Source organism: Rhynchophorus ferrugineus, unplaced genomic scaffold, assembly GCF_030347505.1.
Source record: "Rhynchophorus ferrugineus isolate W39M unplaced genomic scaffold, kcgeb_rfMv2 rfM3, whole genome shotgun sequence".
Classification (NCBI taxonomy): Eukaryota; Metazoa; Arthropoda; class Insecta; order Coleoptera; family Curculionidae; genus Rhynchophorus; species Rhynchophorus ferrugineus.
Window position 1 is genome coordinate 60107962 of NW_027472582.1, and position 25171 is coordinate 60133132.

At 30.1% G+C, this 25171-nt stretch overlaps 2 protein-coding genes across 5 annotated transcripts in view; one reads left to right on the forward strand and one right to left on the reverse strand.

Annotated features, from left to right (window-relative positions):
* The window catches only part of LOC143193050 (high affinity nerve growth factor receptor), a 285362-nt gene that overhangs the window by 20981 nt on the left and 239210 nt on the right, over positions 1 to 25171 (reverse strand). The window lies entirely within an intron of this gene.
* sad (Cytochrome P450 family protein sad) lies at positions 7978 to 23670 on the forward strand. The gene is made up of 8 exons (XM_076398990.1): positions 7978 to 8142; positions 8254 to 8424; positions 10413 to 10592; positions 11498 to 11711; positions 11769 to 11987; positions 19262 to 19538; positions 20484 to 20767; positions 23216 to 23670. Exons 2-8 carry the CDS (start codon positions 8292 to 8294, stop codon positions 23382 to 23384), a joined length of 1476 nt encoding a protein of 491 aa, XP_076255105.1. The 5' UTR covers positions 7978 to 8142; positions 8254 to 8291; the 3' UTR covers positions 23385 to 23670.

The following is a 25171-nucleotide window of genomic DNA, read 5'->3' on the forward strand; positions in this document are numbered from 1 at the left end:
CACAGATCTGGAGAATACGGTGGAATACGAATACGGACGAGGAAGCAATTCGAATACTAAGTCACGGATTTTTGTCACCTTTTTCGCTGACTTGTTACACGGTGCATTGTCTTGGTAAAGCAGCACTTTCTTTTTCTTCAAATGCGGCGGTTTTTCGGCGATTTCGTCCTCCAAACTGTCCAATAACGCTATGTAATAGTCGCTGTTGATGGTCCTTCCTTTTTCAAGGTAGTCAATGGAAATTATTGCATGCGTATCCCACCATACAGACGTATAAATTTGCCAGCCGACTGTTGCGTTTTTTCACGTTCTGGAGTCGGTTCAAAGTGAGTAGTCCACTCGGATGACTGTCGATTAGATTTCGGAGTGAAATGATGGAGCCATGTTTCATTTATTGTCACATATCGATGCAAAAACTTGGGTTAATTACGCTTGATCATCTTCAAACACTGCTCCGAATCATCAACTCGTAAAAAGTGAGCTCGCGCGGCATCCACTTTGCTCAATGCTTTCTCATATCCAAATATTCGTGAATGATATAATGTGCACGTTCAGTTGATATCTTTAGAGTGTCTGCTATCTCATTCAATTTCAATTTACGGTCATTCAAAATCATTTTGTGGATTTTTTAAATGTTTTCGTCGGTAACAACCTCTTTTGGGCGTCCACTGCGTTCACTGTCTTCGGTGCTCATTTCACCACGTCTAAACTTAGCATACCAATCCTTGATAGTTGATTTTCCTGGGGCAGTGACCCGAAACTTGGCATCAGACCAAGTTTTCGCTTCAACTGTATTTTTTCCTTTCGAAAAGCAATATTTTTTCAACACCCGAAATTCCTTTTTATCAATTTTTTTTCGCAATAACAAAAGTTGCTTCACTCAGAATGCTATAATTCACAAACTAATATTCCGATAGCTGATATTTTATACACTCATCTTTTAAGGGTTAGGGTTAACTAAAAAATATATGTATTTAATTCTAGTGGCGCCATCTGAGTGTCAGACCGGGGACTTTTCAATTGACCTGTTATGTAAACATCTAGAAACAGTTGATTAACTATTCTCTGAGAGCTGTTTGAGACTTTGAATTGAATTTTCGACAAAATAATTTGCGCAATGCCTTCGAACTTTTTTGGTCATTCAGGCTGTTCTTTGTCATGACGCCAAAATCATAAAATAAAACCGATAGTTAGAATATGATTGCAGTTAGAGCAGCACCACAGAAGTTTCTGCAAGTGTTTGCAATTGCAATGGGTGAAAATGCAATTTTGAGCACTATATTAATTAGTATCTGTATACACTGATAACTTCATAATACTAAATGGAGGTCTGTTATTTTATGTCGAGAAATGTGAAAATGTTCAAATTTAATTGTTAAGTTGCATTATTTAACCATTATTTACGTTAACGTTTCATTTCGTAAAGAGCCTACCTTATTAACCAATTTCTGGTGTTCTGAGATTAAACCTTCTCTTTGTTCCATGTTTAACCCCCTTTATTCCATAACGGCTCATTTTTACTATTACAAATTGTTCTCGTACCGGGTCCATGAATCGCTTGGATTAATCCACGACTTTTTGCACTTATCGTTGGATTGTCGTAGTAGATCCATTTTTTTACCGCCAGTTACAATACCCCACAAAACAAGAAGAATACCACAATTCACGTGGTAGCCATTTTATTACCTTTCGGATCTTGCCTATTGCATGTAAATATTTAGAAGCAGTTGATTTACCAATTGTTAAGCTGTTTGACACTGTTAATTTGGTTTTTGGCCAAATACATTTCGCAAAGTCTTCGAAACTTTCTTCATTCAGGCTGTTTTTTTATCAATAACACCAAAATCATCACTTTTGAACCATTAGAGAAGAACCACCTATAAGAGACAATTGGGATATGATTGTAGTTAGGGCAGTACCACCATAAATTTCCAAAAGTGTTTGATGGGCGAAAATAAAGTTTTGAGAATTACATAATTAGTGTCTGTATACACTGATAAATTCAAAATACTGAATAGAAAACTGTTGTTGAAAGAAGAAAACTAAGATTGAACCTTCGCTTTGTTCGATGTTTAATCCACTTTATTCCATCTTCTCCATGAACTCAGAGATGGCACGAACATTCGAGTTAATAGATTGCGATTGGATTAAAATAAGCGCGTTTTGTTTAAATTCTTTTGAAACTAACATTTTGAATCAACTATGATGTGACTAGAAAATACAGAAATACGTTTATTATCTATATTATTATCTAAGGTTTGATACAAATTATGCATACAATATTAGCAGATAATCGAACAGATATAGTTATTACTACTTGATATGAGAGAATTACAATTACAGTTAATCTACTACATTATCTAAATCAACTACATTACTTAAACAATATTGCAAATATATATTTTTATTATTTTAGAGTAATTAATTAATATATACTTGCTGGCTACAAAAGTGTTAAAAATAATTACAAAGCTAAATTTAATTTCAAACATTTAATACACTTTATCATATAGGCATTTTGATTTTCATCAAAATAATGCGATTTATTTGGTTTAATTTATTCAGCTGGTTAATATTTGCTTATTAGCACTTCTGCAGTTTTAATGTTATTATATATATATATATATATATATATATATATATATATATATATATATATATATATATATATATATATAATAACATTACATTTTTGTTCTCTAACATGGATTTTTGTTATAACGCGGAATATTATAATATAGTATCTTTTTAGAACACAAGGTTTGTTTTAACTTGTTATAATTTTAGTTCAAGTATCCGATTGCAAATTTCAGCCAATAACAGTTTTTGTGTTGTGTGTATTCGACAGCCGAGTCACCGAGAGAACATTATATGGTCTCAATAAAACCTTCCATCTCATTGTCTCCGCTGGGGGAACATCATTAAAACGTCTGCAAAAAAAAATAGCTAACAACGTCAAAAAAGTTCTGAAAATTAACGGAGAAGAGAGAAGAAGCCGCAAAGTAGAGTTTAAGACATTGATAACGTTACTATATGATGTTCAGCAGTGTCGTATAGAGACAGCTCGTTAGACATGTTTGGATTATTTAGCAGCAGTTTTGTTTTTGATTAGAACAAAAGTTTACATCAAGTCAGCGTGAAATAATTTAAAGTAACTAAACACCTGTCAATTAATTATAAAACAAAATTTTCGCGGGAAGTCTTTATTAACTTGTAAACAATATTTACATGACCAAAATAGCATGTATTAAATAAGTTTTTAAAGTTTCCTGTAACTTTGACGCTTTATTCCGAGAAGTTAGTACATAGTTGGTCATAACTTTTTCCCATCTTTCAGACAGCACACGGAATCAGAAAATTTCTTCATTTCTAAGAATTAACCCAATTATATATTTTGACCTTTCGCAGTACTAAATGTTATTGGTCTCCATTTGGCCTTTACAATTGGAAGTTTGATCTTTATAAACATAACGTTCTTCAGACAGTTTTGTCATTTGAATACTATTGAATTACTTGGTGTAATTCATTAAATAATAATGATGGATGGATCAATAGCTCGAAGGAACATGAAGGACCATCGAGACAAAACCTCCCTTACATTTTGATATCATTTGAAAGCACTGTAAAATTATATGCACATGTTTTTAAGGTTGATTTATCTTCTTTTCGGATTTCAGTGATTGGCCAGATATCAGAGATTCACGAAACTGTTACCAATTGGTTTCTTGGGTATTCACTATTTTACTTGAAATAAAAGTAATTGTATCTTAGTGACGTATATTATAATTATTTTTACAGTTACAATGAAATACCCGAACTATCTTCGAGCGTAGGGATCTATCTTACTTGAATATGCACGTGAATAGTAAACTGATCGTGAATAGGATGAGAACCTCTTGAATTGGTTCATTCTATTTAAGGTGGCGTGTATGAATGTCACGAATATTCTGAAAGCATACTGTATCTACCAAATCACCTTCCTTCTAGCCCAGTTCCAAATAAGCTAAAGGCCAGGCAGCGGTAATAAATGTGATTCAAGATTGACTGACAAACTGCCAGATAGACATATGGCAACCCTGAATGGTACACAAGCACTTATTTGCCAGAAGGGCTTCGCGAAGTATGAAAAAAGAAGCGGCAACGAAGAATAATTAATTATTCATCATGACAATGCAAGCTCTCACACATTGATTGAAACAATCATTTATTTGATTGGTCAAAAGGTTTAATTGGTTTGGTGGCAAAGTCCTAATTTAGGAAAAAAATGACTTTTTTATTCTCATATCAAGAACATTGTAAAAATTGTTGTGCTTTTTCTTAAAACTGCATTATTTCTGTGGGAAATAAAAGTATTCGGGAAAGTCTGCCTTTTCTATTTTAATATAATTGTACTGTATACTTGTTATTATAGAAATAATCTACGTAGTAAGAGTAAATTCACGTGAATGGTGAAACGACGATATCAACGATAGTGACATTGCAGCAGAAAGTAATCAACAATGACTAATTATGATAGATGTTGATATCCTGTGAAAGTTCGAATGAATTAAACTGCAGTGTTTTGACAGGTAGTAATTGAAAAGTTCTGTGAATGGAAATGTGAAGGTAATATTACTTTGTTATATAAAGTGAATTGGTTTATAGCAAAACTGTTAGATATTAGTTTTATCTAAACTCATTTTTTCTTTCAAAATATAATTATGAAGTCATTTTTATTCCCTGTGAAATGAGAAATATAACAACTTCAGTTCAAAATTATTGTAATTTATCTTAATCTGTAAACTGTAATGTATTAAAATATGTTAAATATTACAGTTATTTAATAATTTCAATTTATGTACAGTGTTTTGTATCCAGACCGCCCTTGTCAACCTACTTATTCTTTGTTATATACTTAATGATGTGGAACATTTATTTTTTTATCAACAAATTGATGTATGTTCCAGAACAAGGACCTTTTTAGTCATCAGCATAACTCTGCAATATATTCTTTCAAATATGTAGATGTTTATTTATCTGACATCTCTGTAGCATCCGTTACTGAACACTGATGTTATACACTCTGATCAATTTGTTATGTCTGATTGCTGAATTTTGTGATATTTTTGTGCAATATTTTATCAGATATATCTTGACTTTCTTTTAAAATCAATTTGACAACTTTTTAAAGAATTACAAAATATTACCTGAAAGATGGGAAAATCCACGTTTTATAGAAAAACAACTCTCTTGAAATTAATTAATATCCATATGTAACAGAATGAAAATAGTGAACGAGATTTTTTAGAGAAATATTCAATTAAATGTAAACATATTATATGAACTATACAAAAATAAAGATTTACAAGTAAACATTATATTATTATTCTAAGTTCTTTATTTAAAAAATAACGATACTCTTCAATAAAAAGTGTCTTATTCAATTTCCTCATAGAGAGAGATTATGAACGAGGATGATAATTGTCGAAGTTTTGACTAGAAAGTTGTTTTGCTCTGCGATATTTTGCGTTGCTGTGATACAAAATTCAAAATACTTCTTCATATATTTGACTATTTTCGGCGAATTTATTCCCTTAAATGTTTATAATGATCAGATAATATTTTATATTTACTTGTTGGCTGTTAGGTTTAGGTGCATACGTTGTTAACTGAGAATAACGAGATAAAACCACCCTTACATATTGATCTCATTTGAATGCACTGTAAAATTAGATGTACACGTTTTTAAGGTTGATTCGTCTTCTTTTCGGATTTCAGTGATTGGTCATTCGAAATTCTATTTTATATAATGATTAAAATAAATTATTTGCTCGATGTTATTATCCGTAGTGGAAAAACAAGTCGAGGTAAGCTGAAAAACTCGAGCATTGTAAACCAATTAAGTGACAGATGACATTCTAAGTCCGTGTCGATATAGAGGATAGTTGGGTCAGCTACCAATACCTATAAGCGGACTTTTGAAATCATCAATTTTCTGAATTTTTTTTGCTAGAATTTTGACAAATTTTAAAAATTGGTGGCGACATGTCCTAAGAGCTATATAAGTACCATAAGGAGCTCTATACGCATTTGTAAAAAAGTTTAAAAAAAGTAAAGAAAGAAGGCAATATAATTTATTTTAACTTCAGATCCACTTTATTCATTATTAAGTTTCCAGCATTAGTGATTTCATCTATTTACGGTTTCTTTATAATGATGTATGTATTGCAACTAACATCAATATTACCAATATGAAATCATTAAAATTGCATTACTATTATTTAGCGTATTTTCTATTTTTTCCTTAATTAAGATTACAACTTTCATGTATCGTATACTTTACAGAGAGTAACGGCATCATCTATGTATAACCTATATTATTAATTACCCTCTGTTAATCTTCCCATTTCAACTTCTGCTTTAGTTTTTAATTAGCGAACAGACATAACGGTTGCATAAAAAGATTTGACTCAAATAATAGGATTTGAAATAGTAGACGAACTCTATAGGAGAATGGTTACTCAGGGTAGTGAGCGTCAGTGAACTATCTAATTATCCTAACGAGGATGTAACATAGTTAGTATTAGAGCAATCGAATATGTAGCCATAGCATGACATAATAGCACTAATGAATTATATATGCGCTGTTGTGACACTTCCTTAAATTTTTGGCGAAATCATAATTCCGCCATTTTAACAGTGATTATCTTTTAAATACGTAAAAGAACGACAATACCTGTATTTCTCGAATATTGTATGAATCGTTACCTTTCATAAGTGTTATAGTATAGCTTTATTGAACATTTTTGCTAGTATAATAAGTGTTTTTTTCAGATTACGTTGCACTTTTTTTTTGTATTTCACGAAGCACTTCTAGTGAACAAATGGATATGTATCATTCAGAATTCATCGTCTTACGTTGCTCAAATGGCTCCATGTTCTCTAATGTCCAGTTATTCTGAAGAAACTGGTGTTCATTTGCTTCAGAGTGCTTCGCGCAATAATTACTTTAGTAGGATTTGGCTTGCCTTGGAAGATCCATACAGTGGATTGTTACTTTCTTTGGGGCTCATACGTTTAGATCCAAGAATCGCCACCTCTATATCTATGTCACCGCAATTTAATTTCTTGACCATATCTTTGCATCAATTAACAGGAACAGTTTTTTTTTGGCGCAACAAGTTAGCGACAAGCTAACTGAAGTTAGTGAGTGGTCAAGAATTTTGTCTTGATAATCCATGTCAAAAGTTGTAAAAAAATCAAGAATGTTCACTCTGGAGTTAACTCCTTTTTTTCGCTGAGACAAAACTTTCAAGTTAGGGTAACATTAATTTAAAAGTTGTGTAATAATGTACAAATGAAAAAACGTTCTGAAGAAGATTATGGTTACAAAAGTCCAAGTCCAAAACAAAAACTTCCAATTAGAAATGTCAGTTAGAGTCTAGCAACGCTCAAATGATCAAAATATAAATAGGAAACGTCGTATAATCTGTATTATAAAAATTTAAAAAAAGTAGAGGCAACTGTTTAAGAGGTATATGTTTGGGATATTACATTTTAATATTTCAATATTTGCGTTAAAAATTATTCCAGTGAGATTTTTATTTCATAAAGCCTTCATTTTCATGCAAAAATATCGTTCCTAAAATTGTAACAAATTAGCAGACCCAAATTCAAAAGCTTAATGGGCTTGTACTTTTGGTAATTAACAAAAATTATCTTGCTATATACGAGGTATAGAATTTGTTCACGTTTTACAAAAATGTAAATTACTTTTCAGCCTACTGCCGCTTTATATTCTTAATTTAGACAATTTTAATTAAAAGTTAAACAATGAATTATTTAAATTATTTAATAAATTACGATATACAATAAAACAGTCGTTCCATTTTAAAAATATGAAGTATTCCGACATTATTGTTGACGAAAAATGAAGATTTAATTATCAGCAGCGTTATCACTTTTATAAAACAACATTTTTAATTGCAAGTAATATTTAATGTATACTTAGCTTACTTGGCAATTACACGATATTGCTTGTATAAATATTTCAGTCCGTTTTTAGTACGTTATTCTAGTATTGTCTTAAATATTAGTTAAAGAAGATATCTGTGGTATACCAGTAAATATAATATTGACGGAATTGATTAAGTTATATTTCCAGTGAGTGTTTGACTTTTCCTCGGAGTATAAAATACGACAACACTGCTAATATTGTCAAAATTCATGTAAGGTCTCTGTATTTGCGGATAACCATTGTTTTCGGTGTTTTAGGTACAAAATTTAACAGTTACCAGACTTGGCAAGGTGAAATGTTCTGTATGAAATGTGTGGTGCGTTGTGTTAGGGCGGATATATTACCCAGAGGTGGTGCTTTATCGAGAATAGCTAGACAATCAAGTACAACGGTAACGAAGACTATTGATGATGTTCCAGGTCCTAAAGGTATGCTTATTAATAAATTATTAACATTTGTTAGTATTTAAATGAACATAAGTACAGGGTGTCTCAAAAGTAAACTTATATTTAGTGATTTGATTAAAAAGGGAATCTGCCTATCGAAAACACATTATCTATTATCTTGTATTAACTGCATCATTGTTTCATAAAAAACTCATAATCTCCAGTTCTTAGGATTATTTCAGGCGAGTGAAAGGGTTTGGATGCTCGTACTGCTTATTGATAATTGATATTAATTGATAAAATGTGATTTGTGTTAAGACAAGATGTTGGTGAACTTTGATGTATTTAAAACTGACTGATTTACGAAGTCGAGCTTCCTGGAATTTTAATTTTCAGTGTTACGAACATTCCTTAAAACCTTTATGATTTCTGCCATTTGTGTCATTCATTTTTTTAAAATTAAAGATCAATCAGTTCGTTTTCTAGGATGCCTTAATAGGGACTCCTATAATAAAAGGGAACTCTCAATATTCAGGCTATTGATTTATGTGTTCTTTGTGTCTCTTGTATTCGTTTATTTTTAAACTGTAGCAAGCTATATACTTTCTCTTGAGACACTTTATATGTAAGAGCGTTTATCTAAATTGTATAATTCTTCATTAGGAATTCAAGTAATGTACAGCATATGTAATTAAACAAGTGTATGGAGTATTATAAGTTGCTGTTTAATAATGTTAAATAAAATTGTTAATATAAGGTTGGGAAAATTGAATTGCGGTTTTTCCATATATATTCCTAAGAGAAATATTGTAAGTACTGTATATTTAGCAATACTAATTAAATTTTACAATTCAATATTTATTATGAAATGTATTAGTAGATAGCAGATTTTGGAAGGTTATTTTCGTCATATGTTGCTTTTTTACTTTTAAAAAGCCCAGACCTCGCACTTTTTGATTACTATTTGTTTCGTTCTCTCTCTCAAAAAGTTATCGATCCATATAATACATGTGTATCGACTAGTACTGAATTGTATATAAATAAATTCTTTTTAAGTGTTATAAAAAACGAAATTATTTTCCCACAATCTAAAGTATGTATATATATATATATATATATATATATATATATATATATATATATATATATATATATATATTAATAAATTTCATAAAAATATATTTGAAATAATTTCTCATTTTGAGTGTTATTCTTAATTTAGTTACGGAGGGCGGGAATTTTCTTTGGCGATATTTCAGAAATTAAATGAGAATTGTAATTAGAAACAATTGCTTCGTTATTGAACAAGGGCACGATGCAGAATAAAAATGGCTTCAATAATTAATTAACTTCTCAAAATTGGGGTAACTTATTTTGCCCAATTTTGCTAATTTTATTAAAAATTTTAAAAATATGATAATGTAAGATGTTATGTTACCGTAAAAATGCATTCCAGGCGAAGTTTTTGTCAAAGTTTCTTGGTTTTATGTTTTCTGTCGTTTTAAGTCCAAAACAAAAACTTAGAAACGTCAGTTGGAGTCAAATGCTCAAATGATCAAAATATAAATAGCAAACCTCGTATAAGCTGTACTGTAGAAAATAGAGGCAACGGTTTAAGAGGTGTATATTTGGGATAATACATTTCAATATTTCAATATTTGGGTTAAAAATTATTCCAGTGAGATTTTTATTTTATAATGCCTTCATTTTCATGCAAAAATATCGTTCCTTTCGCTAGTTTATTATAAGAAATATTAAAAATTTGATAATGTAACATATTATGTTACCATAAAAAAGCATTCTGGACGAAATGTTTGTGAAAGTTTCTTGGTTTTACGTTTTCTGCAATGTACTATAACCGGTGATGAATAATGAATCTCTTATGATAAACCAAAACGAAAAAAATATTTTGAAATATATAGAGAATATCCGCAATTATCAATAATCTATTATTCTTTGATAAATGCATATTCTAATGTATAGACAAGGACTTTTAATTAAACATTCATGTTCATTGTTCCATATTTTAGGGTTGCCTCTTATCGGCACTACACTATCCCTGTTGATGGCAGGTTCCACACCGAAACTTCATCATTATATAGATAAAAGACATAAAGAATACGGGTCTATTTTTAAGGAAAGTATCGGACCAGTGCCATGTATATTTATTAGTGATGCCAAAACCATCAGAGATGTGTTCGCCCACGAAGGTAATCAACTTTTTTATTCTTATTTGTTAATTTGTATGATGATAAACCTTTTAAATTGTGTATAAAATGTCATATATTGTTCTTATTTAATTTGATGTTTGTGTTAACTTATTACGTTTAGTATATATTATATTAATATATTACATTTTCGAATCTAATATAACATCTAAATAATCAGTTAAGGATTATGATTATAAAGGTTTGATAGATGAAATATTACAAAACTTGAAATGAATATTTTAAAAAATACATTTAAAATATTAATAAAACCATGATTATGTTTGTTTCGTACTTGTGGTGTTCCTTATATGATGTACATGATATTATTCTATGATAGTATCATATATTGTTGTATAGACTTCTCTATTTCCGTTTCTTTTATACATAAAATAACATAATTGTCGAGAAAATAATGTACATTTCTTTGGGTGGAAAATGTAAGATCTTTGCTGTGTTTTTCTGAAATAACTTTGTACACTTTTTCTTCGAGACAGAACACTTCATTAACAACGCGTGCAAGAACCTCGCGCTATGACATGTATATCACACAAGTTGTCATCGACAATATGGAAAAAATGCAAACTTTGTCATGCGTTGTCTATTCAACTTCATCAAGCAGATAAACGAGAGATAAATTGTGGCAACTTTGGGGACATCTTTGCAAAATCGGAGCCAAGTGGTCCAGTTATTCAACACAGCTTCCAATAGATTGTAAAATGGCAACTACGTTATTATGATTAAGTCAAAATACTATATGCAAAGCACGTACGACATATGCATGATTTTAATTTTTCTATACGTCACTTTATTTCTTTCTATCTCATTCATCTTGGTAGTATTCAAATATTTTACAATAAAAAACAATTAGTATTATGTGTTTTTAAAATAAATCGTATTAATTTCAGGAAAGTACCCTATTCATGTACTACCAGAAGCTTGGACTACCTATAACACTTTACATAATGTATCAAGAGGAATATTCTTCATGGACGGCGAGGAATGGTGGCATTTTCGTCGAATATTGAACGCAGCTCTGATGAAGGGCGACCAAGAATGGCTTGAAGATAGTTGCGTACCTGCCGTTGAAAATATTATGCGAAGAATTCGAACGGTTTCTAGGTACTTCACAAAATACGGTGAAATTTTCTTATAGACATATTTTACTTTTATTTGCAGTTGTACTTCATCATATCCTGATATGGAGCAGATATTGTATTCCTGGTCATTAGAGGTAATAATATCGGTGCTAGTCGGACCACAGAATTATCTGTTAGCGAAAGATCAAATTGCCGATAGGGTAGACGAGTTGGCGTTGACGTTACGTCTTATTTTTGAGACTAGTTCTAAGCTAATGTTGATTTCAAGTAAATTCGCTGCAAAATTCGGCATTCCAAGGTCAGTATAAGGTTAGTTATTCTCCAAATCTGTTACAATATTATGTGGAAATATTCAGACGACTTTTATTCATCTCCCGTAAGTTAATTTATTTACAGAAGTGAATTAATTTCGTTATTATTGTTTTATCATAAAGCAGCACACGCTAATATAGGAATATTTGATGTGGTACTTAATTATACGGGTGTTTAATCAACTTTTGGGCCCGAGCAGATTAGAACGATTCTTAACGTTGATGTTATATGATGTCCTCAACTCAAATCTTCATTTGTGTGTCAAGATTGGTTCTAGCTTTTGAGTTCGCGGATGGGGGCAGCACTGCGCCTTTGCAGAGGCTGTCAGTTGATGATTTAAGTCAGTTGTCAATTTACTAAACTAATTAATACTTATTCAAATTAATAAATATTAAAATGCCTCTAAAAAAAATCATGCTTCAACGAGAAAATACAATTTATATTTACATGGATGTTTTGTGTGACGAATTAGTCTCTAATCATTATCATCTACGATAATATTGATGTCAAAACAATCTTGTGTATTTAACTAATTAAACAAGCAAAGTTTAACCAAAAAAGATAGCTCTAAAAGACTCATCACTGCGTAACATTTATATATTTGAAAAAATGGATTTGACATAGCGGGAAGAGAAATATTGTTGGTTATATTGCTGTAGTTACAGACTATAAGAGATCAAATACCTTCATGTAGGACTAAGACAAGGCGCAAATTCAATTGCAAATTTGTTCATAATATTTATGGATGAAAAAATTAAGAAATCCGAAGAATGTAAAGAAAATATACTTGGAAAGTGTATCGGAAGAAATTTTGCAGATGCAAAACTGATATGAATTCAGAAAGTAAATTCATTTAAATATGGGAAATAAAAATAGTAATAGGCCAGGATTGTAAAAACTATGAACTTATATTTCTCCGTGAACAGTACCTTTATTAGTAAAAAGGAGATGTAAAAGAAAATGAAATGAATATAAATAGCGAAAACGAAAGAATATGAATCTTATATGAGTGAGAGTGTCAACAAAGATAGACAGAATAAGACAATAGAAGAGTATATAGAGACAAGATAACATTATTTGTGGGACCACTTACAGACTATAGAAGAAACAAGACAGGTTAAGAGGATCTGGGAAGCGAAGCCTCAAAGGAGAAGGGTTAGAGGATAATCGCTCTTAGAATCTGATATGAAAGTAGACAGAGAGACAGCAGAAAATATGAAGAACCAGTGGCGTAGCTCAATATTTTTCGACACAGATTATTACATCCGTGTACTGATTTTCATGTGGATTTTCAATGAGATCTAATATTCGGACGTGGAGTGACGAAGCAGAGCAAAGTGAACTGCTGGATTACTTACGTTACTCATAATCGACGTCTTGCGATTTGGGGATATGGAGTTTTGTTTATGAAATAATTGATATGCTTAAAGCATTCCGTTTATATTAGAAATTCATATTAATACACAAGTTTTTGTATATTAAATGCCAGTATGTGATGAAACGTTTTTGAAATAAAAAGACTTTTTAAAATAATGACAGGACATAATTTAATTAGTTTCCTTTTTAAGAGGAGACATTAATCTGTTGGGATTTGTTGATCTGTAATTGGGAGTGCACGTACAATGTACATGTGCACTTTTTGAGGAACCGCCGCTATGAAGAACTCGAATCGAAGCCAGAATTATTGAGTACAAATGAGCCACGAGTTTTGAAGATTCATGTGAAATCTGTTCAAAAATTACATATACAACAAAAATTGTAGAAAAAATGCAAAATAAGGCTTGGAGGCTAACAAACATATTTTAATCAAGGGAAATTTGGTAGTTTATATGATGTGAACAATATTTTGGTTGCAATTTTGGGTTTCAGACTGTTGTATAGTCAATTTTACTACTGCATTAGCTACCAATTGAATAAAATATAAGTGATATGAGTAATGTTTAAAATATTTTAGGAAAATATATAGGAACAATTCAATGCAAGTTTAGTCTTTAATAAATTTTTGAGGACGGGAATTATCTCTTTGTATTTTATTATTTGCATGCAAAATATATTAACAATATTCCTGGATTTTTAAAATAGATACAAACTTCTTTGTAGAATCTACTTACGTAGCAGTAAATATCAAATATTGGGAATTTTCATGAAATTAATAAAAACAACACAGATTTATAATACAGTTCCTCTAGGAATATGTATATTTTACCCATTTTTAACATACTAATTATTAATATTATTATTAAATAGTGTTTTTTACGTACTATGTACTTTATTGTTCATCTATAGAAATTTTTGAGTTAGTGGAAAAACATACTGGACGTATTTTTAGTCTAACAAAGGACAAAGAGGTCTCAAAATTGGTTTGTCTCCAAAGATATTAATTTTTTTAGAGAAATATAAGACAATTAATTTAATCTATAACGAGACAAAAAGTGATATAATTTTACCCCTAATATATATTATTTTTAATTTTATCGTTGTTTAAACAACCCTAAAAGTGATTTAATGTCGTTTTTCCTCTCGCAGGCTGCACATAAATTATGTTTTAGTTTGCCTGGAAGGCGAACAAGCTTCTTAAATTATTCGCTGGATACCCAAAAAATATGATTTTTAACAGTACAGCCATCGCCATTTTCAAAAGTTTTATTATTTTATTTAGATACTGTATAAATTAGAATTATAAATTAATCATAATTTTACTGTTGCAGTTATTGAACATAGCAAAATAACCATGGAAACAAAGGTCTCCTGGCTGTGACAATACCAAATATTGTATTGACAACGGTTTACTTATCGCCTTCATTACTAAGAAAGAAATAAAATAATCTTACATCACATTTTTACAGTATCCGAGTTCAACCTTAAAACAGTTTTATGAATGAAAATATGAATCAGAATATTTTAATATATCTGTCTTATTAACAATAACGTAACCCTCGTAGATATTTGCTTTTTTGTTGATTTCCTATGAAAATAACTGTTATGCGATTGTTGTTTTTGAAACAAGATGCTCGTCGATCATATTCAATGTACCATTCGAGCGTAATTTCTCTATTTGATATATTTGTTATTACTAGGTCAGCAAGAAACTTCTGTTTTGTATAAATCGATTTTTTCAATAAAGCTTTCGGAACTAGAATTGATACAAAATATTTTACCCTGGAGATGTTTGGTAGATTGTTAAATTTATTTCGGGACCTTCTGTAATACATGATATACGAGGTGTGTTCGAAAAATAACAGGGCTTTGGAAAATTCTCAAGGATTGTTGGTATCATTCGTACGATTTTTTAGTTCCTGTTTTATTGGAGGCCATGTTTCGAAATTATAATATATATTATAATTAGTGCTGTGAACTGTCGACTGAAATCGACTATCGAATGTTTCAGTCGCTATTTTTGGTTCGACTGATTTTACTACTTTTTACCAGTGACTGTTTCAGTCGACGGTTTTCTGTCGCTATTTTCGGTGCGACTGATATTGTTACTATTTACTATCGACTGTTTCAGTCGTGTACTTTTAGTTACTATTTTTGGTTTTACTAGTTTCATTCCATAGAATATCTGGCTCTGTAGTCTTAGCCGTGACCTTAACAAAAATGTACCCAATTTATGCTTACATAGATTTATATGTAATATATGTACTTTTATCATTGTTTGGTAGTTTGGTTAATAATAGTACATTTTATATTAATAGAGCAAAATTTTGGAACGATATTTTTCAATATTGTTAAAGTAATAGGGTAAGAAGATTAAAATTGTGAATGATAAATAGTAAAATACTTTTGATTGTTTTTATGGCAATAATAGGTTAATATTTCGATTACTCCCTCGATTTTCGTTAAAAAATATTTCCGTTCAATAATAAATAAAGCATTTAGTTTATTTAAAAAAGCTCTAGTAGTTACTGTGCGATCATTTTTAATTAAGTCATGAATTAGTTTTATTTTCGATGATTAGGTGTATGTTTAATTTTTATTTAGTATTTATGCTTATTGTACTTTTTGGTTTTTGTTTAAGTACTATTGTGTTGTCTATATTTGTTATAGTATGTTATTTAAAAATAGCAATTAACATATTAAAATACGATAAAACATTTGCAGGGTATTATTCAATTTAGAAAGAAAATATTTAGATAGTAAAATTCTATTCCTTTATTCAGGCCTACGCAACATTCAAATATAAAAGTAATTCTACTTAGTTTAAAATGAAATTATTTATTGCAAGTTAATAGTTTACAGTAATTACGTGAAGGAATATATAAATCTCCGTCTCGCTTATACTTCCGTTGGAAAATATTAGCACATATTAAAATTAACTGCTCCAAGCAATTATCTCCGTTCTTTCCTCTCCCACAATTTATACAGGAAAGGGTTCGTACATCTTCGTCTTACATCACGAATTAAAAAAAAAACAGTCGACTTTTGACTATCGACTGTGTCGACTGTTTTGCGATTATCGACTGTTTCGACTATTTTCCGTCGATTGTTCCCAACGCTAATTATAATATATTATAATATTCTGGCTAAATTTTTGTAAATGAAAATGCGAATAAAATTAAATAATTGGTTATGAATGATAATTTGCTAGTTTGATTAGCGCAATGGTGAAGGTGCTAAATGCCGAGGACTGTGATGGACTGTGTGCTAAATGTCCAGTCCGGATAAAGCCTAGTTGGTAATAGAGAGGCTCTATTGAATTTGTTGAAAACAAGTTGTGGCTATTGCACCATGACAATGAATCTGTTTACGCATCATTGTGTTCCAGTCTTTATATATAGCGGACACTGACTAATGTGAGTTCTTGATCTCAAAATTTTAAAAAATCCTTCCCTTAAACTTATAGCACCAATTATTTAAAAAGTTATTAAAATGGAATGCTTATTTCCGTATATCAATAGATCTTAGTGATGTGGGGAAATGTTAGACCGTAATATGTTTAATTCGGACCTTTTAAATATTTATTAATTGGATTTTTTTTTCATCAATCTTTAGAAACAGTTTCATTCAGAAATTCAATAATCGAGGATTATTTAACAGTTTTTTTCATACCATCTATTGAGAAAACTTTATTTCCGAAACGTTATTTTAATGAAAAAGGGATTATAAAATTTGCATGCAGAAAATAACACTACTGACTAAAATATTTATCTATAAAAAACAAAACACAAATATAAACTGACATGTATTGTTTCGTATTTTTTCTAATTGATATTTATTAACCGATAAATCATATCAATATAATATTGAGCGGATATTGTTATATCGACAATATTTCGGTATAATTAGACTAACCGCTTGTTTAATACGGTTGATATTTACACGACGTTTCAGATGTTTGCCGTCATTATTATCTTTTATTTAATGTTGATAATAATTAATGTAGCAAAAACAACATATTATGAACTCGTTATCGCAACTTTACTGGCAGATGGACGGCAATCGATCAACTGTCAGCGCCAGAGTTAAAAAGTTTCTCGCACCAGATAAGTTTACGGTAATCCGACTTAGAAGTTTGTTGAGTATTTTAACAGTTTTTGGAAATTCCTGTTTATGTGAGCTTTAATTATCATCAGTTGATATTAGTAATTTACGAAATAACATTATTTTGCCTATCGCTAGCTACAAGATTTTTCTGTCCTTTCCTAACTAATAAATTCGATCGGCAGAACTATAGAAGGTGTACATGAGCTCTGTCATGCTGAAATTTCGTTTTGTGTTGTCTTTCAGAGCATTCAGGTGTTGATAATTATCAATATAACTATTTACTTCCCTGTTGCCTAACAAAATAGTATAAATAGTCTAATAAGATAGCATACTACATATATAATTAACAACTAATGTTAAATTGTATGTAATGTATTAACTACTGAATGTTGTTGTTCTGAATGATAACAATAACTCACAAAACTTACATCGTACTGAAAGTATAATGTCCCTTTTGTTGAAATTTTACGGTTATTAATTGATATACTGAGATTAGTTCTAACAAATAGCTTTATTTAATACACCTATCTAAACAGTTGAACACTTTATATAAACCAACTAATGAATTAAACTATGTACAGTATTATAGAAATAGTAATCCAGGAAATAATTACTACATTTTCTGAGCGTAATCAACATTATCTAATTTATCTCTCTGAAATCCTGATCATCTTCGTGTAATTTTATTTTTAAGGCCACACGGTTTATAAATAAGTTGGAGCTACTGATAAAGAAAGAGATGGGAGTATGAGAGGGAATTTTCAGCTGCTGAGTACCTAGCAACTGAAGCAAGATTTTTCTTTTGGATACCATATCAGGGCAGTGTCTTACTCAGTAGTGTTGTTTAAGAATTTTTTTAAAAATTACTCCTACAACTAAGCTTTTAAATGGGTGATTTTGATAATTGCCTTATACATTATTGTATTGAAAAATTGTAGTATAATCAACCATTATAAAAGCTATAAAATATTTTTAACAAAAAAATTTAACCGACTTAAAAAAATAAACAGGGAACTCACTAAAAAGTAAACAATAATCAAACTTAGATATTTAACCCAAAAAAAAGTATGTACATAATAATCGTTGTAATAACTAAATAAAAATAAACAAAAACCTTATTTAACTACACCTATTTTATATTCTACTATATACACACAATTTAGCTTAATACCTACCTAAATTTATTTATCTTTTTACAGGATTATTTTAACTAGTACCAACAGATCATTTTGAACTTAGTGCCGAGCAACAAATTAGATCTGTTTTATTCGCAATTTAATTTAGTGTATATGTTAGAAAATTATATTATTATTTTTTTATTGTTTGGGCTCGGCACCGACTTCAAACTGACCAGTTGGTAGTAGTTAACATAGTATTGTAAAAAGATAAATAATATAATATAAAAAATAGGTTTAGGTAGGTATTAAGCTAAATTGTGTAAAAAATATATAGCCCAACATAGAACCTCCCTCTTTTTTGAACTCGGTTAATAAAATAAGACGGGATCTGATTTTCGGTTTTTAAGGTATAACCTTTATATTACCGTAGAATTTTGTTTTCTGTTCGTTCATTTTCTGCTGAAAATGAAAAAATATATACAAAAATTTTAAAAAATTGTCAATAGTGACGTTCATCTAAAATGAATTAATGGAATCCATGAAGTTCTTATTTTGTTGGACATAAAGGCGATTTCTTCATATTTTATATGTCAATAAATTAATTGTCTTTTAGATATTTATATAATTAATGTTTTCTTAAGTTTACGTTGTCTTCTAGATGGCAACGATTCGAAGCAGCAGTTTCAACAGCATTACATAATGTGGCGAACTTAGTCGAACTATTACTAAACAATTATGTAAGAGAAAACGAAGGACTGTTGGGGAAATTAAGAGGAAAAATGACAACAAACGAATTATCTCGTATAGTAACGGATCTTATATTGGCTGCCGGCGACACAACGGCGTATTCAATGGAATGGACTTTATATCTGATTGGAAAAAACCTAGACGTCCAAAAGAAACTCCGAGAACAAATTGCAGAGGATGAAAAGAAGGTATTTTTCGGGATAATTAGTTGATTAATACAGACCTTTTTAGCGCTGAATGAACTGAAATTCGATTATTGTCTAATTCTGATATAATATTAGTAATAATAGATAAAATTAATTTAGCAACATGTTTTCCTTTTTTAACCATTGCATTAAAGAAAAGTAATTACATTAAAAGGAGCTGTCCAGCAAATATATTTCATATAAAATATCAGTCCTATAAATTAAATTTAAAGGATTTACAAAATATGGTATTACTGTGTATTATATCGCATCAGGTACATCAGGTGTGTTGCATGCAGCCTTCTTCTTACTTCTACTTTTCTTCGTGTATATATATATTTATATATATATATATATATATATATATATATATATATATATATATATATATATATATATATATATATATATATTTATATATATACTTTACCGAACTCGAACTTTACGTAACCTCCATTCCTGCTTCACCTGCTTCTTCCCATTTGTACCCAATTCTTCCCATTGTGTTTGTGCTTTGGAATAAACGATAAACTTTATTTACATCTATGGTCTTTTATAAATTTTTGAAAAGACTGGATACAAATTACAGCGCCCTCTACTCATTCTTCTTCTTTTTCTTTAGCAAGGTGGAGTGTATTACGAACTATAAAACCGAATTAAACTGAAAATGGTAGGAAAAAGTAGTAGAATATTATGAGAAATATTTTAAGTAAAATATATTATATCAATTGTTGTTTTCATTAATCTTCATTCTTCATTAACTTATTTAATTAACTGTTTTTAAAGTGAACACAATCTCAAAATACATGCATCTACGTAATATATTAGTGATTGTTAACATAAACACGATCTGTTTTTTTTCCATAACTTTTTTGAAATTGTAGCAAATATCATTTACCATTTACGCAAGTTAAATATAATTGGATTAATGTTGCGTTTATATTTTAGAGTCAGTGCTGGACCTCTAACCTGTATTTAAAAAACACTATTAAGGAATCTCTGCGATTATACCCAGTAGCTCCATTTTTAACTCGAATTCTACCGAAACCTGCAACGATCCAAGGATATTATATGCCGGCAGGTTCCGTTCTGATAATGTCGATTTTCTCGACAGGCCGAGATGCCATCAATTTTCCGAATCCACTAAAATTTGACCCCGACAGATGGATGAGAGACGATAACAATGGCGTCGCTGCCCGATCTGCATCTATACCGTTTGCAATAGGTTCTAGGTAAGTTTTACTGTTTGATTTAAGGGATCAAATTTATTTTAATGTCAATTTAAATTAAACAGTCGACAGTTTTATTGTGTTATTAGATAGGACGGATCGAAACTTTCCAATTAAACTCTCTTAGTTTCTGATTAATCAATTTTGGCACTTCTCTGGCTTCAGTTATATCGACTGTCGGCCGCAGATGTCTAAATCAATAGCACAAATGATATGACATAAAACACTACTTCCGCTTCTCTTTCCTGTTGCTTTTTCTTGAAAACATCAGTTTATTGTTTTTCTTCAAATTGTTTTGACATCGTGTAGCATGCGAAAAAATCAGTCTTAGATGGAATATTGATAAAATATGATAATATTATAAAAAAAATTGTGTAAATGGGAGATATATCAATAAATTCAGTAATAGATTCCCTTTACAATTTTTTTAAAAATTATTTAATTAGTACATTGTTACTAGTCGTTTCCGTCTAACCCACAATTTGTCTTTATGATAACTTAATATTCGAGGTATTTTCCTTTGAGCCATAGAGGGAGTTGTTGAGGAGAAATATATGGGTGTATTTTTGTACTATCTGTAGATTGCCTAAACCTAAACGTTTAAAAATTAGATTATCTTGGCGTTTATGATCATTGTCGATCTTCCTCGACCCTCAAAATTAATAGATTGAGACGGATTTAGGCGATGGACAATGTTGGTTCATTAGACAAAGCTTGAGTCTAAAATATTGGGACTTGTTATGGTTAAAGTTGTTGAAAGTAATAGGTGGGGCTAAAGTACCGCTACTAAGCTCAGTTTCGTTTTAACTATTGTGTTGTGTAGACGTCCAAATTTTATTATGAACGAGCAGAAATGGTGACAATATTTATTGAAAATAATCGTTCCATTATTGCCACTCAGCGGAAATTGCGTCAAAACTATCCTAATCGTCCAGTGCCTCACAAAACCACAATTTATCGTTTACATGCGAATTTTCGACAGTATTGTACGGCAGCAGACAAGTCTCGTTTTGGAAGACAATGAACGTCTCGTAACGCTGAAAATCTGACCCTGGTGCGCGATAGTATTGCAGAGTCTCCAGAAACATCAATTCGGAGACGTGCTTCCGTGTTACTCATCTCTGCACACAGTTTTTCGTCTAAATTGATAATGAGCGATGAAAACAGATTCCTCAATTCATTCATGAAAAATTATTGCATCCCCTAAAAACAACTGTATGGTATGGTATGCTGGAAACATCATTGGTCCCATTTTTTTTTAAATAGCCAAGGTGTTGCAGTTATTGTTACTGCTGAACGGTATCAAGACACGATTTGTAATTTTATTGCAATGGAAGAGCAATGACTAGAGGACATGTGGTTTCAGCAAGATGGGGCTACAGTACACACAGCTCGTTCAACAATTCAATTATTGAATGACGGTTTTCCACGAAGACTAATTTCGCGAAGTGGCGCTTTAGCATGGTCAGCCATGTCATAAAGTCATGCAGGATGTCATAAAAATGGAAAGGAAGCCTCGATATTTTGATATTTCAAAAAAATATCCAGATACCGATTTCGAGACTTAAAAAAAATATATTAATATATCGGAGAAAAAAATATTGAAACTTTTCGCAGTATACATTGATATTTTTAATAAATCCTTATAATTAAATATTAAAATTACACCAAACATTTAAAATTAAGTACCAAATTAAAAAGTTTAATACACTAAATGATTTTTTCCCTTTAAGAAATATATTTAATTAAAAAAAAAACGGTATATCGATGAAAAAATATCCAATTTACCTAATAATAAAAGTTTAATAAAAAATAGTTTTTTCAAAACATATCGATAATATTTTTTCGGCACTAATCAATGCTGCGAAAGCATTTATTTTGAAGAAGGTTGTTAAACGGTTTGTACTCCATCATCTGAAGATATGGAATCAATGCTATTGTATTTTACATACAGTGGCAACTTTTCAATATATTAGGTGACTGAAGATGAAAAGTCGATATAGCACGAGACAAAAACAAAGGGTGGATCAATGATTCATGTCGATAAAAGAGCCAACTTCCAGTATGTAGAAAAGAAGAAGAACAAGTAGACGGCGCTGTAGTTTGGCTCGATGCCGTTCAAAATAGTATAAAAGACCAGCGATATAAATAAAGTTTCTCTCGTGTTCCAAAGCCTAAAATGGTTTTATTAATTACTCTTCTTATTTTTCGTAAAGATACTGTCTGAACCTTTTTAAACTACGGATGGTATAAATGTTTAAAGTACTGTTTTTTGTTAAATTTCAAATTCAAATAAGAAACTCAAAACGCATATGTGTTTTCTGTTCTCAATACTTGTAACTTTAGCGTAATAATTATATAGTATAGTCAAGATCATGTTAAAGTTATTCAAGCAATATGAATCAATAATATATATAATAAATAACATGTGTATGTATTATATTTTTTCAGGTCCTGTATAGGCAAGAAACTAGCAGAAAAACAACTTCAAATAACTTTAGGTGAACTTGTGAGGAATTTTCATGTTACTGTCGATAACTCGGAAGACGTTGACGTTATATTGGAAATGGTTGCCATACCGTCGGAGAAAATTAAGTTTCAATTTTCCAGTTTGGAATAACTAGAAGATATTACGTACACCCGTATATTAAGAGAATATCCAACATATACGCCAATCCCTTTGTATTTTCTCACCAGTCAAGAAGTAATAATGTTACTATACGACAAAAAGGAAAGCTTCTAATATATTAAAAAGTAAATTATTTTTCGAGAATACGGAAACAATTTTCGGAAGTAATACGAAATGTAACAAATGAATTTAAGTACATATGAAATTAATGGTAAAGTTGTAATAAAACGAGAAAATAACATTAAATAAATTGTTCTAGTGTTGTATTTTATTTTAATATTTATTATTTCATTTCGTAAAGAGTCGCAAGCGTTTACATCATTTTTATATAATATTGAGATACTATTTTCACTGTGAATATTATTGCAAGAAATTATAGGTATAGAAAGTTCATCGAAACCAAAAAAAAACAGCACTGAAATATCAGTTTTTTGGATAGAAAGCCGTCTAAATCGTATTATTTACTTCTTTGATTATATTGAATGTTACACAGTTCCATTCAATATTGTGAGAATGCGTTTAGATTATATTAAAGTACTTTTAATTTAAAACGTTACTAATATGGCAAATAATACAAATATAACGTGATAATGCAATTATTTTATCAACGAAATTAGTTTCTTTACAAATATGTACCAAGCCAAAACTATTTGTTTTCCACTTAGTCTTTTAATGACTATTTATGGTAGAAAATCAGAGAACTATTGTGGCTACATAAAAGTTGAAGCATATATTAATAAATACATTGAAGCATGTGTTACCTAATTTAGCAATTATTTAATATAATTGCAAAAACTATCAATGCAAAACTATAACAATTTAGTGATCCTTTATTATTAAATTAGTAGTATCATTAGATTTCTTTTTACAATAGGTGTGTAAGCTTCGGTGTTGGTTTGTTCAACTTGTTAAAACGTCAAAGGGTGATCAGGATAAAGTCATGTACAGAGTGGCTTTAATAAGAATATAATTTTTCAGATGAGATAAGATATGATATATGCTTTTTCTAATATGACAATGAAAGTATAAATATATATTTGTTTCGCTATCTCAGATAGTTGGTCATATATAATAAGCATATGCTCTGATCCTGAATGTTTGTAATTATTTGTGGAATTCAAACACTATTTTAATATATATTTTGATGATACTTAAACTACAAAAGTACAACGTGAAGAAAAAGTCCTGTTATCTCCTTGATTGACTATAACTTTGATCAAAGAAAAGATAAGTATGATTTTCATAACAAGTTTATTTGATCTTGTTGATGTTGCATCGGATGTTGGATTAAAATTAGGTACCAATTTAAAAAGTTTAATAAAGATAATTAAATGATTTTTTCATAATGTTTAAGAAATATATTTAATTAAAAAAAACGGTATATCGATGAAAAAATATCGGCTGAAATTACCTAATGATAATAATTTTAATAAAAAATAGTTTTTTCAAAACATATCGATATATCGATATTTTTTCGGCATGCCTAATCAATGCTGCGAGAACATTTATTGTGAAGAAGGTTGTTAAACGGTTTGTACTCCATCATCTGATAGTTGATGGTGGCGACTAAATTAGAGCAAACATAAATGCCACTAAGAAAGGACAAAAAGTAAGATATGGAATCAATGCTATTGTATTTTACATATAGTGGCAACTTTTCAATATATATTAGGTGACTGAAGATGAAAAGTCGGTGTAGCACGAGACAAAAACTCAAAGGGTGGTTAAATATATGATTCATGCCGATAAAAGAGCCAACTTCTAGTATGTAGAAAACA

Coding starts and splice junctions, on each gene's coding strand:
- sad (XM_076398990.1), top strand. CDS start 8,292: ATGTTCTGTATGAAATGTGTGGTGCGTTGTGTTAGGGCGGATATATTA. Junction 8,425..10,412: donor TGATGTTCCAGGTCCTAAAG/GTATGCTTATTA, acceptor TCCATATTTTAG/GGTTGCCTCTTATCGGCACT. Junction 11,988..19,261: donor GCAAAATTCGGCATTCCAAG/GTCAGTATAAGG, acceptor GTTGTCTTCTAG/ATGGCAACGATTCGAAGCAG.